Source organism: Ranitomeya variabilis, chromosome 1, assembly GCF_051348905.1.
Source record: "Ranitomeya variabilis isolate aRanVar5 chromosome 1, aRanVar5.hap1, whole genome shotgun sequence".
In the NCBI taxonomy this organism is placed as follows: Eukaryota; Metazoa; Chordata; class Amphibia; order Anura; family Dendrobatidae; genus Ranitomeya; species Ranitomeya variabilis.
The window spans coordinates 785,523,962-785,536,542 of NC_135232.1; the positions used below are offsets into that span (position 1 = coordinate 785,523,962).

Genomic DNA, 12,581 nt, shown 5'->3' on the forward strand with positions numbered 1-12,581 from the left:
ATGTTTAGAACACATCTCCCATCATGACATACAGGGAAGAGGTCAAATATAACTTATTACAGTATCCACAATAACATACATACAAGAATGATCGCCCATAGCAAAGAGTAAAATGGGCTCCCCATCATATTGCCAGGTTTGCCATCCAGGCCAGAAAGACTAGATATTTTTTCCTCCCTCCAAGCCCTTTTCATGAACCATGGGTCAATGAGGTTCCTCTAGGGAGGGGAGTCCATAGCACCTTATAGCCACAAAACAGCATAAAACCAACCAGCGTAAGGCCTCTCCAAGGGCCGAAGAGCCACCACATGATGGTCCCAACATCGAATTACATTGATTTGTTCCTTCTTCACGTGCTGCCCAACCTATAATCAGGCTGACCTGAATGCAGAACAGTAACAGACACCAACCAAGTAGTCCCTTACAAAAAAAGAAATAAAACCCTCCTCTGCATAACTCTGCAGACTTGAATCTTTGCCAGCTCTCTGGTCACCCACTTACCATATCGATGACCATTTTTCGTAAAGTCTGGCGCTGTTTTTTGGTCAAATTCTGAAAAATGTCGCAGTTCTCTTCTTGAAGGAGCTTAAATCCAACTGCAAGGTGATGGTTTTCTAAGACCGAAGAATCATTGTACATCAGGGCCAGCTCAGAGTCTAAAAAGACAAGAAAAAAATGATCATGTGGATAAAATATGGAAAATAGATATTAGAGTCTATATGTAGGTTATGAGACAATTCCTAGTCACTACCAGGGCTGTGGAGTCGGAGTTAGTTTTGGTTGGAGTCGGAGTCAGAGTCAGTAGAAATGTACCGACTCCGACTCCAGCTTTAAAAAAAATGTATTAATATTTCATAATTGAACTTTCATATGAGTTTTATAAATGTTACTCAAATATATATGTTCTATCAAACTATGAACAACAGTGATAAGCAGTTCTGTTTACCGATGTTTACCCTGGTTACCATCGTAAATGTAAAAAAAAACAAACAGTACATACTCACATTCCGGTGTCCGTCAGGTCCCTAGCCGTCTGCTTCCCGCACTGACTGAGTGCCGGCCGTAAAGTGAAAGCAGAGCACAGCGGTGACGTCACCGGAATGTGAGTATGTACGTTTTTTTTTTTTTACATTTACGATGGTAACCAGGGTAAACATCGGGTTACTAAGCGCGGCCCTGCGCTTAGTAACCCGATGTTTACCCTGGTTACAAGCGAACGCATCGCTGGATCGGTGTCACACACACCGATCCAGCGATGACAGCGGGAGATCCAGCGACGAAATAAAGTTCCAAATGATCTGCTACAACGTACGATTCTCAGCAGGGTCCCTGATCGCTGCTGCGTGTCAGACACAGCGAAATCGTATGGATATCGCTGGAACGTCACGGATCGTACCGTCGTAGCGACAAAAGTGCCACTGTGAGACGGTACCCTAACTTCTTGTGTGTCACTGTTCTCCACTGCCCTTATCTAATCTTATATTTGGTTAACCTCATGCTGCCCCAACCCCCCTACTTACAATGTATGAAACAGAAAGTGAAAATGTGTTGCAAATTCTTAGTAGTAAAGCTCCTCCTCTAGACTAGATGTTTACTAGGTGTGTGTCTTCCAAGCATCTCACAGCTGCTACTCAGAAGAGGAAGACTGTAAAGGTACCTTCACACGAAGCGACGCTGCAGCGATAGCGACAACGATGCCGATCGCTGCAGCGTCGCTGTTTGATCGCTGGGGAGCTGTCACACAGACCGCTCTCCAGCGACCAACGATGCCGAGGTCCCCGGGTAACCAGGGTAAACATCGGGTTGCTAAGCGCAGGGCCGCGCTTAGTAACCCGATGTTTACCCTGGTTACCAGCGTAAAAGTAAAAAAAACAAACAGTACATACTCACCTGCGCGTCCCCCAGCGTCTGCTTCCTGACACTGACTGAGCTCCGGCCCTAACAGCACAGCGGTGAAGTCACCGCTGTGCTTTCACTTTCACTTTAGGGCCGGCGCTCAGTAAGTGTCCGGAAGCAGACGCTGGGGGACGCGCAGGTGAGCATGTACTGTTTGTTTTTTTTACTTTTACGCTGGTAACCAGGGTAAACATCGGGTTACTAAGCGCGGCCCTGCGCTTGGTAACCCGATGTTTACCCTGGTTACCAGTGTAAAACATCGCTGGTATCGTTGCTTTTGCTTTCAAACACAACGATACACGGCGATCGGACGACCAAATAAAGTTCTGGACTTTATTCAGCGACCAGCGACATCACAGCAGGATCCTGATCGCTGCTGCGTGTCAAACTAAACGATATCGCTAGCGAGGACGCTGCAACGTCACGGATCGCTAGCGATATCGTTACAAAGTCGTTTCGTGTGAAGGTACCTTAAGAAGTATTATCCTTTCAATAAACTTTGCATCAGTTAACTGTGAGTACATGAGGAATAACAGTATTACTGACCACTATATCAGTTGTACGACCTGGCAATAATTTTGTACAATTGTCATTTGGATTGTGAATGCAGAATTAAAAACCTGAGAATGTCAAAGAAGCATCACATTAAATCAGCTGTATTTGAACATTTCACCATCACTCAAGATAGAAAACATTATGTCTGTCAGTGTATGACAAATGATCCAGACGAAAACAAATGCTGTGAAGCCAAGATCAGTGCATATTCAGGCAAAGATAAAAATGCTCCTACCAGAGCTTCTAATCTAAAGAGACATTTACAGCGCTTTCATCCAGAAGTACTGAAAGAGGTGGATGAGAAAGACTGCATCCAAACCAATGAACCAGTGCCCAGCTCTTCCAGCCAAACAAAGAAGCAAGCAGAGAAATTTGCAGCCATCAGTTGCAAGATATTTTGTCAGTGACATAGTTACTGTGACAATGACAGTAGATACATTTAAAAAAACAGATCATAGAGCTTGTTGTAAAGGATAGTGTGCCTATTTCATTATTTTCACGACCAGCTATTATGTGTCTGAATGGGGAAATGGCCCGCAAGCTTGGTGTTTCTCTGGAGAGAGAGAGTATTAGAAAATTAGTAATCGAAGAAGCTTTTAAACAAAAGGAAGAACTTAAAAAAAACTCTCAAGGGATGCTTTCTGTTTCTTAAAATGGATGCCTGCACACGTCACAGAGTGAACTATTTTGCCATCAATGTCCAATTTGTTTGTGACAAAAATGAAATAGTTACCAAGACATTGGCAGTAAAAGACACCAAAGCTCATCACACCAGTGAGTTTCTCCAGGTCTTGGTGGAAAAGGTTCTGCAAGACTATGAACTTAAAAAAGAGCAAGTTCTTTCTGTCATAACTGACAATGCTTCAAATATGATAAGTACTATTAAGCTAATGAATGAGAGTAATGATGGTGACCAGCAGCTAGAAGAACATTCTGGGTCCACAGACACAGAAATGTTTGAAATAGAGGAACACAGTATTGTAACTGAGGAGCAAACTGAAGTTGCTTCAGATGAACAGCAACATGATAGTTTAGATGATCTTGTTGAAACTGTGTCAAAACGTTCTTTCATTCATCACATGCGCTGTGTTGTATATACGCTAAAGCTGGCTATAAGAGACAGTCTGCAAGAAGGACATGCTGCTGCACTGATTGGCAAGGTGAGAAAATTGGCTACTGTTGCCAGAACCCCTAAAGTTGACTCAATTTTGAAGAGACGTGCTGGAAAAGGGGCAATTATTGATCAAGCCACACGATGGGGCAGTACTTACTTAATGATTCAGCGCTTGGTTGAACTGAAAACCTTTCTTGTAGACATGGCTAACCCTCAACTGACGCTAAATGAAAGTCAGTGGAATCAGGTGACTGAGCTGGAAAAATTGCTAGAGCACCCATTTACAGTGACTAAAAAAATTACAAGCAGAGGACTTAACTCCAGGTATTTTCTTAAAGGAGTGGAAGAACCTGATGTTTCACCTGTCCCAAAGAGGAGGGTTAACCCCTTTCTGACATCTGACGTACTATCCCGTATGACCACCGACGGGATAGTACGTCATCACCGATCAGCGGCGCTCACGGGGGGAGCGCGGCCGATCGCGGCCGGGTGTCAGCTGCATATCGCAGCTGACATCCGGCACTATGTGCCAGGAGCGGTCACGGACCGCCCCCGGCACATTAACCCCCGGCACACCGCGATCAAACATGATCGCGGTGTACCGGCGGTATAGGGAAGCATCGCGCAGGGAGGGGGCTCCCTGCGGGCTTCCCTGAGACCCCCGGAGCAACGCGATGTGATCGCGTTGCTCTGAGGGTCTCCTACCTCCCTCCTCGCCGCAGGTCCCGGATCCAAGATGGCCGCGGCATCCGGGTCCTGCAGGGAGGGAGGTGGCTTACCGAGTGTCTGCTCAGAGCAGACACTTGGTAAGCCTGCAGCCCTGCACAGCAGATTGCAGATCTGGCAGAGTGCTGTGCACACTGCCAGATCAATGATCTGTGATGTCCCCCCCTGGGACAAAGTAAAAAAGTTAAAAAAAATTCCCCACATGTGTGTAAAAAAAAAATAAAAAAAATATCCTAAATAAAGAAAAAAAAAATATATATTATTCCCATAAATACATTTCTTTAGCTAAATAAAATAAAAAAAACAATAAAAGTACACATATTTAGTATCGCCGAGTCCGTAACGACCCAACCTATAAAACTGCCCCACTAGTTAACCCCTTCAGTAAACACCGTAAGAAAAAAAAAAAAAAAACGAGGCAAAAAACAACGCTTTATTATCATACCGCCGAACAAAAAGTGGAATAACACGCGATCAAAAAGACTGATATAAATAACCATGGTACCGCTGAAAACGTCATCTTGTCCCGCAAAAAACGAGCCGCCATACAGCATCATCAGCAAAAAAATTAAAAAGTTATAGTCCTGAGAATAAAGCAATACCAAAATAATTATTTTTTCTATAAAATAGTTTTTATCGTATAAAAGCGCCAAAACATAAAAAAAATGATATAAATGAGATATCGCTGTAATCGTACTGACCCGACGAATAAAACTGCTTTATCAATTTTACCAAACGCGGAACGGTATTAACGCCTCCCCCAAAAGAAATTCATGAATAGCTGGTTTTTGATCACTCTGCCTCACAAAAATCGGAATAAAAAGCGATCAAAAAATGTCACGTGTCCGAAAATGTTACCAGTAAAAACGTCAACTCGTCCCGCAAAAAACAAGATCTCACATGACTCTGTGGACTCAAATATGGAAAAATTACAGCTCTCAAAATGTGGTAACGCAAAAAATATTTTTTGCAATGAAAAGCGTCTTTCAGTGTGTGACAGCTGCCAATCATAAAAATCCGCTAAAAAACTCGCTATAAAAGTAAATCAAACCCCCCTTCATCACCCCCTTAGTTAGGGAAAAATTAAAAAATGTATTTATTTCCATTTTCCCATTAGGGTTAGGGTTAGGGCTAGAGTTAGGACTAGAGTTAGGGCTAGGGTTAGGGTTAGGGCTAGGGTTAGGGCTAGGGTTAGGGCTAGGGTTGGGGCTAGGGTTAGGGCTAGGGTTAGGGCTAGGGTTGGGGCTAGGGTTGGGGCTATGGTTAGGGTTGGGGCTAGGGTTGGGGCTAGGGTTAGGGCTAGGGTTAGGGCTAGTGTTACGGCTAGTGTTACGGCTAGTGTTAGGGCTAGTGATAGGGCTAGGGTTATTGCTAGGGTTAGGGTTAGGGTTGGGGCTAGGGTTGGGGCTACAGTTAGGGTTGGGGCTAAAGATAGGGTTAGGGTTCGGATTACATTTACGGTTGGGAATAGGGTTGGGTGTGTCTGGGTTAGAGGAGTGGTTAGGGTTACTGTTGGGATTAGGGTAAGGGGTGTGTTTGGATTAGGGTTTCAGTTATAATTGGGGGGTTTCCACTGTTTAGGCACATCAGGGGCTCTCCAAACGGGACATAGCATCCGATCTGAATTCCAGCCAATTCTGCGTTGAAAAAGGAAAACAGTGCTCCTTCCCTTCAGAGCTCTCCCGTGTGCCCAAACAGGGGTTTACCCCAACATATGGGGTATCAGCGTACTCAGGACAAATTGGACATCATCTTTTGGGGTCCAATTTATCCTGCTACCCTTGGGAAAATACAAAACTGGGGGCCAAAAAATAAGTTTTGTGGGAAAAAAAAGATTTTTTATTTTCACGGCTCTGCGTTGTAAACTGTAGTGAAACACTTGGGGGTTCAAAGTTCTCACAACACATCTAGATAAGTTCCTTGGGGGGTCTAGTTTCCAATATGGGGTCACTTGTGGGGGGTTTGTACTGTTTGGGTACATCAGGGGCTCTGCAAATGCAACGTGACGCCTGCAGACCAATCCATTTAAGTCTGCATTCCAAATGGCGCTCCTTCCCTTCCGAGCTTTGTCATGCGCCCAAACAGTGATTCCCCCCCACATATGGGGTATCAGCGTACTCAGGACAAATTGAACAACAACTTTTGGGGTCCAATTTATCCTGATACCCTTGTGAAAATACAAAACTGGGGGCTAAAAAATCATTTTTGTGAAAAAAAAAAGAAATTTTATTTTCACGGCTCTGCGTTATAAACTGTAGTGAAACACTTGGGGGTTCAAAGTTCTCACAACACATCTAGATAAGTTCCTTGGGGGGGTCTAGTTTCCAATATGGGGTCACTTGTGGGGGGTTTGTACTGTTTGGGTACATCAGGGGCTCTGCAAATGCAACGTGACGCCTGCAGACCAATCCATTTAAGTCTGCATTCCAAATGGCGCTCCTTCCCTTCCGAGCTCTGTCATGCGCCCAAACAGTGGTTCCCCCCCACATATGGGGTATCAGCGTACTCAGGACAAATTGGACAACAATGTTTGGGGTCCAATTTATCCTGATACCCTTGTGAAAATACAAAACTGGGGGCTAAAAATCATTTTTGTGAAAAAAAAAAGAATTTTTATTTTCACGGCTCTGCGTTATAAACTGTAGTGAAACACTTGGGGGTTCAAAGCTATCAAAACACATCTAGATAAGTTCCTTAGGGGGTCTACTTTCCAAAATGGTGTCACTTGTGGGGGTTTTTAATGTTTAGGCACATCAGGGGCTCTCCAAACGCAACATGGCATCCCATCTTAATTCCAGTCAATTTTGCATTGAAAAGTAAAATAGCGCTCCTTCCCTTCCGAGCTCTGCTATGCACCCAAACAGTGGTTTACCCCCACATATGGGGTATCGTCGTACTCAGGACAAATTGCACAACAACTTTTGTGGTTTAATTTCTTCTCTTACCCTTGGGGAAATAAAAAAATGGGGGCGAAAAGATCATTTTTGTGAAAAAATATGATTTTTTATTTTTACGGCTCTGCATTATAAACTTCTGTGAAGCACTTGTTGTGTCAAAGTGCTCAACACACATCTAGATAAGTTCCTTAAGGGGTCTACTTTCCAAAATGGTGTCACTTGTGGGGGGTTTCAATGTTTAGGCACATCAGGGGCTCTCCAAACGCAACATGGCGTCCCATCTCAATTCCAGTCAATTTTGCATTGAAAAGTCAAATGGCGCTCCTTCCCTTCCGAGCTCTGCCCTGCGCCCAAACAATGGTTTACACCCACATATGGGGTATCAGCGTACTCAGGACAAATTGCACAACAATTTTTGGGGTCCAATTTCTTCTCTTACCCTTGGAAAAATAAAAAATTGGGGGCGAAAAATCATTTTTGTGAAAAAATATGATTTTTTATTTTTACGGCTCTGCATTATAAACTTCTGTGAAGCACTTGTTGGGTCAAAGTGCTCACCACACATCTAGATAAGATCCTTAGGGGGTCTACTTTCCAAAATGGTGTCACTTGTGGGGGGTTTCAATGTTTAGGCACATCAGGGGCTCTCCAAACGCAACATGGCGTCCCATCTCAATTCCAGTCAATTTTGCATTGAAAAGTCAAATGGCGCTCCTTTCCTTCCGAGCTCTGCCATGCGCCCAAACAGTGGTTTACCCCCACATTTGGGGTATCAGCGTACTCAGGACAAATTGTACAACAAATTTTGGGGTCTATTTTCTCCTGTTACCCTTGGTAAAATAAAACAAATTGGAGCTGAAATAAATTTTGTGTGAAAAAAAGTTAAATGTTTATTTTTATTTAAACATTCCAAAAATTCCTGTGAAACACCTGAAGGGTTAATAAACTTCTTGAAAGTGGTTTTGAGTACCTTGAGGGGTGCAGTTTTTAGAATGGTGTCACACTTGGGTATTTTCTATCATATAGACCCCTCAAAATGACTTCAAATGAGATGTGGTCCCTAAAAAAAAATGGTGTTGTAAAAATGAGAAATTGCTGGTCAACTTTTAACCCTTATAAGTCCGTCACAAAAAAAAATTTTGGTTCCAAAATTGTGCTGATGTAAAGTAGACATGTGGGAAATGTTACTTATTAAGTATTTTGCGTGACATATGTCTGTGATTTAAGGGCATAAAAATTCAAAGTTGGAAAATTGCGAAATTTTCTAAATTTTCGCCAAATATTCGTTTTTTTCACAAATAAATGCAAGTTATATCGAAGAAATTTTACCACTATCATGAAGTACAATATGTCTCGAGAAAACAATGTCAGAATCGCCAAGATCCGTTGAAGCTTTCCAGAGTTATAACCTCATAAAGGGACAGTGGTCAGAATTGTAAAAATTGGCCCGGTCATTAACGTGCAAACCACCCTTGGGGGTGAAGGGGTTAATTGCAAGTGGCATTGCTACATCAATGAAACGGAGAGAGGAGCTACTATTACAAAATAACATTCTTTTGGCAGCTGTTTATGTGGACCCAATGCATCGGATTCTTCTAGATGATCAACAGCTAACTAAAGGAAAAGAAGCTCTGTTTGAAATAGCAGTAAGGATGAAAGGGTTGCAGAACAGTCAGGAGGAACAAGAAGAATTTGGTCGTCCTGCCACATCTTCACCCTCATCAACTGATGAAGAATTTAATTTTGAAAAATATTTGGATCACAAGGACCATGCAAAGCGTTCCCGCATAGAAGAAGAGTCATCCCCCATCAAAGAACACGGCCAGTACATTTCAGCAGAATTTTTCATGTGCACTAAAAGAAATTGAGAAATTTGACCGTTCATCAAAAATGCAACAAGCGATTCCTCTGTATCCTGACATTGTCAGAGATGTTGCCCGAGTGGTTAGTCTACGTTCACATTAGCGTTCGGCGCCGCAGCGTCGCCGCATGCGTCATGCGCCCCTATATTTAACATGGGGGTGCATGGACATGCGTTGTGCTGTGTTTTGCGACGCATGGCCGCAAGCGTTGGGCGCAGAGAACGCAACAAGTTGCATTTTTTTTGCGTCCAACTTTCGGCAAAAAAGGACGCATGCGTCGCAAAACGCAGCGTTTTAGTGTGCGTTTTGTTGCGGTTTTGTTTGCGTTGTGCGTTGCGTCGCCGACGCAGCGGCGCACAACGCAAATGTGAACGTAGCCTTACTGCTTTGCCACCAACCCAAGTTAGTGTAGAGAGGTTGTTCTCCGCTCTCAAAATAAATCAGATTTGAGGGCATCCATGAAGGAGGATCTGACAGAGGCAATACTTGTTCTGAGGACAAATTTATAGATTTCTTCTTATTAACTGCATAAGTGTTTATTGCTTATTTACTTACAAGAGTTTATAAAAGTTTATAAAAGTTATTTGCTATATTCTAATTGTATTCTAATAAATATAGTTTTTGCTCTAAGTGGTCTGATTACTTATATGATGGTGAGAAACTGAATAAGCACGATGTTAATATTTTACAACAGTAAATTTATTGTTACGAATTGGCCATTTATGAAGGAGTCGGAGTCGGAGCCGGAGTCGGAACCTGATAAAATCCAGGAGTCGGAGTCGCAACTGTGGCTTACAGACTCCACAGCCCTGGTCACTACCTGACATACTAAATACAGCCCGTTCCAGATTAAAGCGGATGTCCATCTTAGTAAGATGAACGTGCATCTATCATCTGTCTGTAATTTCATCTCTCACTTTCTGGAACTGTGTGAGTCCATAGATGAGAACAGATCAAAATCCTGCTTAATAAGGGACATTCCCTGCCGGTAGTCCGCTTTTACACCAGATCTACACATCTCTAATAGCAGCTGCATTCTCACAATATACGTGTGCACTTTACTTTCCAGTCTGTGCTTTGGAAGTTTATTATAAAGGTGGAGGTTCTATCACTTACTAGTATTTATTAGAAATTGATTTGATACGCCTGGATGATCAACGTCATGAATAGCACTAGCGAAGATGGCAGCCATGATTTCCAAGTCAGTAAACACAGCCTGTAAATATATAAAAATATTTAACTTTAGAGTCAATATTAACAACTAAAAAAAAACATCAAAAGTCTAAAAGCAAAGTTACGGTAAATTCTTCTGCTAAAACACCGGGTCTTCCACCATAAATTGTAGGGAATGTCCCCATTGCACAGCTTTGCTGCAGAACTCTGATACAAAAATTAAAGGGTTATTCCAGTGGAGCTTACTGCCACATTGGTAGGTGAGTGGCACTAATGACATGTGCATGATTCAATCGAGTGACTATGATTGTGCACACAACCCATCAAGTATCTCCAATGGTCAGCACCAGAATGAACCCTAAGCAAGTTACAAATGTCACCTCTGCAGCAACAGTCAATGTATGCTGGAGATTTACAGATAAAATGTCATTCACAAGGCTACGACTATAATATGCAATCGATTTTATGTGCTCGCTGGGTACATGACCCATGGAACTTACTCTTAAACTTTACTGTAGACCCATGACCTTTTGTGTTTGGTCAGAGAAGCTATGCTTAAAAACAATCTACGTTAATGACATACATGTCAAGCAGATGAAAGAATTCAGCCCCTTAACCAATGCTCTCATTATACTGAATGGCAAAGCCTGTTAGGATAACTACGGTAACTTTGGCCTAATCTTCCAGGTAGATCAGTGACATTTTATTTACCTGTCACCAGATCCATGCTGTCCAAACCACGGAAAATGGAATCAGAGCCTGGCTGCATCAATCAGAGCCTGGCTGCACCAACCAGAGCCTGGCTGCATCAATCAGAGCCTGGCCACTCCCACCAGAGCCTGGCCCCACCCACCAGAGCCTGGCCGCATTCACCAGAGCCTCGCCGCACCCACCAGAGCCTGGCCGCATTCACCAGAGCCTGGCCACTCCCACCAGAGCCTGGCCACATTTACCAGAGCCTGGCCGCATTCACCAGAGCCTGGCCGCATTCACCAGAGCCTGGCCGCATTCACCAGAGCCTGGCCACACCCACCAGAGCCTGGCCGCATCCACCAGAGCCTGACCGCACCCACCAGAGCCTGGACGCACCAATGAGAGCCTGGCCGCACCAACCAGAGCCTGGCTGCATCAATCAGAGCCTGGTAGCACCCACCAGAGACTGGCCACACCCACCAGAGCCTGGCTGCATTCACCAGAGCCTGGCCGCACCCACCAGAGCTTGGCCGTACCCACCAGAGCCTGGCCTCTTCCACCAGAGCCTGGCCGCACCCACCAGAACCTGGCCGCACCAATCAGAGCCTGGTAGCACCCACTAGAGCCTGACCACACCCACCAGAGCCTGGCCACTCCCACCAGAGCCTGGTCACACCCACCAGAGCCTGGTCACACCCACCAGAGCCTGGCCACACCCACCAGAGCCTGGCCACACCCACCAGAGCCTGGCCACACCCACCAGAGCCTGGCCACACCAATCAGAGCCTGGCTGCATCAACCAGAGCCAGGCCGCACCAATCAGAGCATGGCCTTTTTCTCTGTGATGTGGTGAGACTGATATTTCTAAACTTATGACATCGAGATCTACTCACTCCCAGCACCTACAAAAATTATAACCACCTGAGAGGATGAGACCTATCCTGTAATGTCATTACATGCAACACTCTTCCAGGTATCAGTAAATAATGCTACAATCCAAAGTGGTCTATGCTATACACAACTCACACACTGCAGCACTAATTTCCCGGCACTGTCATTGCATTGTTGAAATAAAAAACTCCAAAACCGGAAAACCCCTTTAACAACAATATAATTTAGTCAGGGTCTGGATTTTTTAGATGATAGCTTTTGAGGCAATAACTGCATACAACCCCACATGCCTTTTCTTCCACTACATTCCCAGCAATGAGTGGTCCTAATCATCAGCTGATAACTTCTAGTATTATACACAGCAATCAGCGGTCTTAATCAGCCTCACTGAGGACACTAGTACTTCTAGTATTAGGCTACATGCTGAGATTTTGGTGAGTTTTTAATGTTGCACAATTTCTGCACCAATTCTGCACCTATTATGAAATTTAGGTTATTTGCAGGTTTTTACTTGTGTTTTTGAGATGGCGTTATTTGTCTCTTGTTGTTATGACACGTTTGAAATAAAGCTGTTATGTTTTGATACTTCATGGTATTTGGCTTTGACAAAACTTTATTGATATACTGTGTTTTTTGGACTCACCCCAAAGACGCACCTCAAATTTAGAGGAGGAAAATAGGAAGAAAAATAATTTTTAATATGAAAATGGGCGTCTGTCTAATAGTCCGAATTTAGCTTAACAGGAGGGGGCAGTGGCGCGGGGTCACAGACGT

At 43.8% G+C, this 12,581-nt stretch overlaps 1 protein-coding gene across 5 annotated transcripts in view; it reads right to left on the reverse strand.

Annotated features, from left to right (window-relative positions):
• Positions 1–12,581, reverse strand: part of PDE4C (phosphodiesterase 4C) — a 670,949-nt gene that overhangs the window by 13,051 nt on the left and 645,317 nt on the right. For all 5 annotated transcript variants that reach the window (XM_077272881.1, XM_077272892.1, XM_077272912.1 and 2 more), the window contains 2 exons: positions 10,167–10,266; positions 502–656 (listed from right to left, as the gene is read on the reverse strand). In XM_077272881.1, coding sequence (XP_077128996.1) covers positions 502–656; positions 10,167–10,266 — 255 coding nt within the window. The remainder of the gene's footprint in view (positions 1–501; positions 657–10,166; positions 10,267–12,581) is intronic.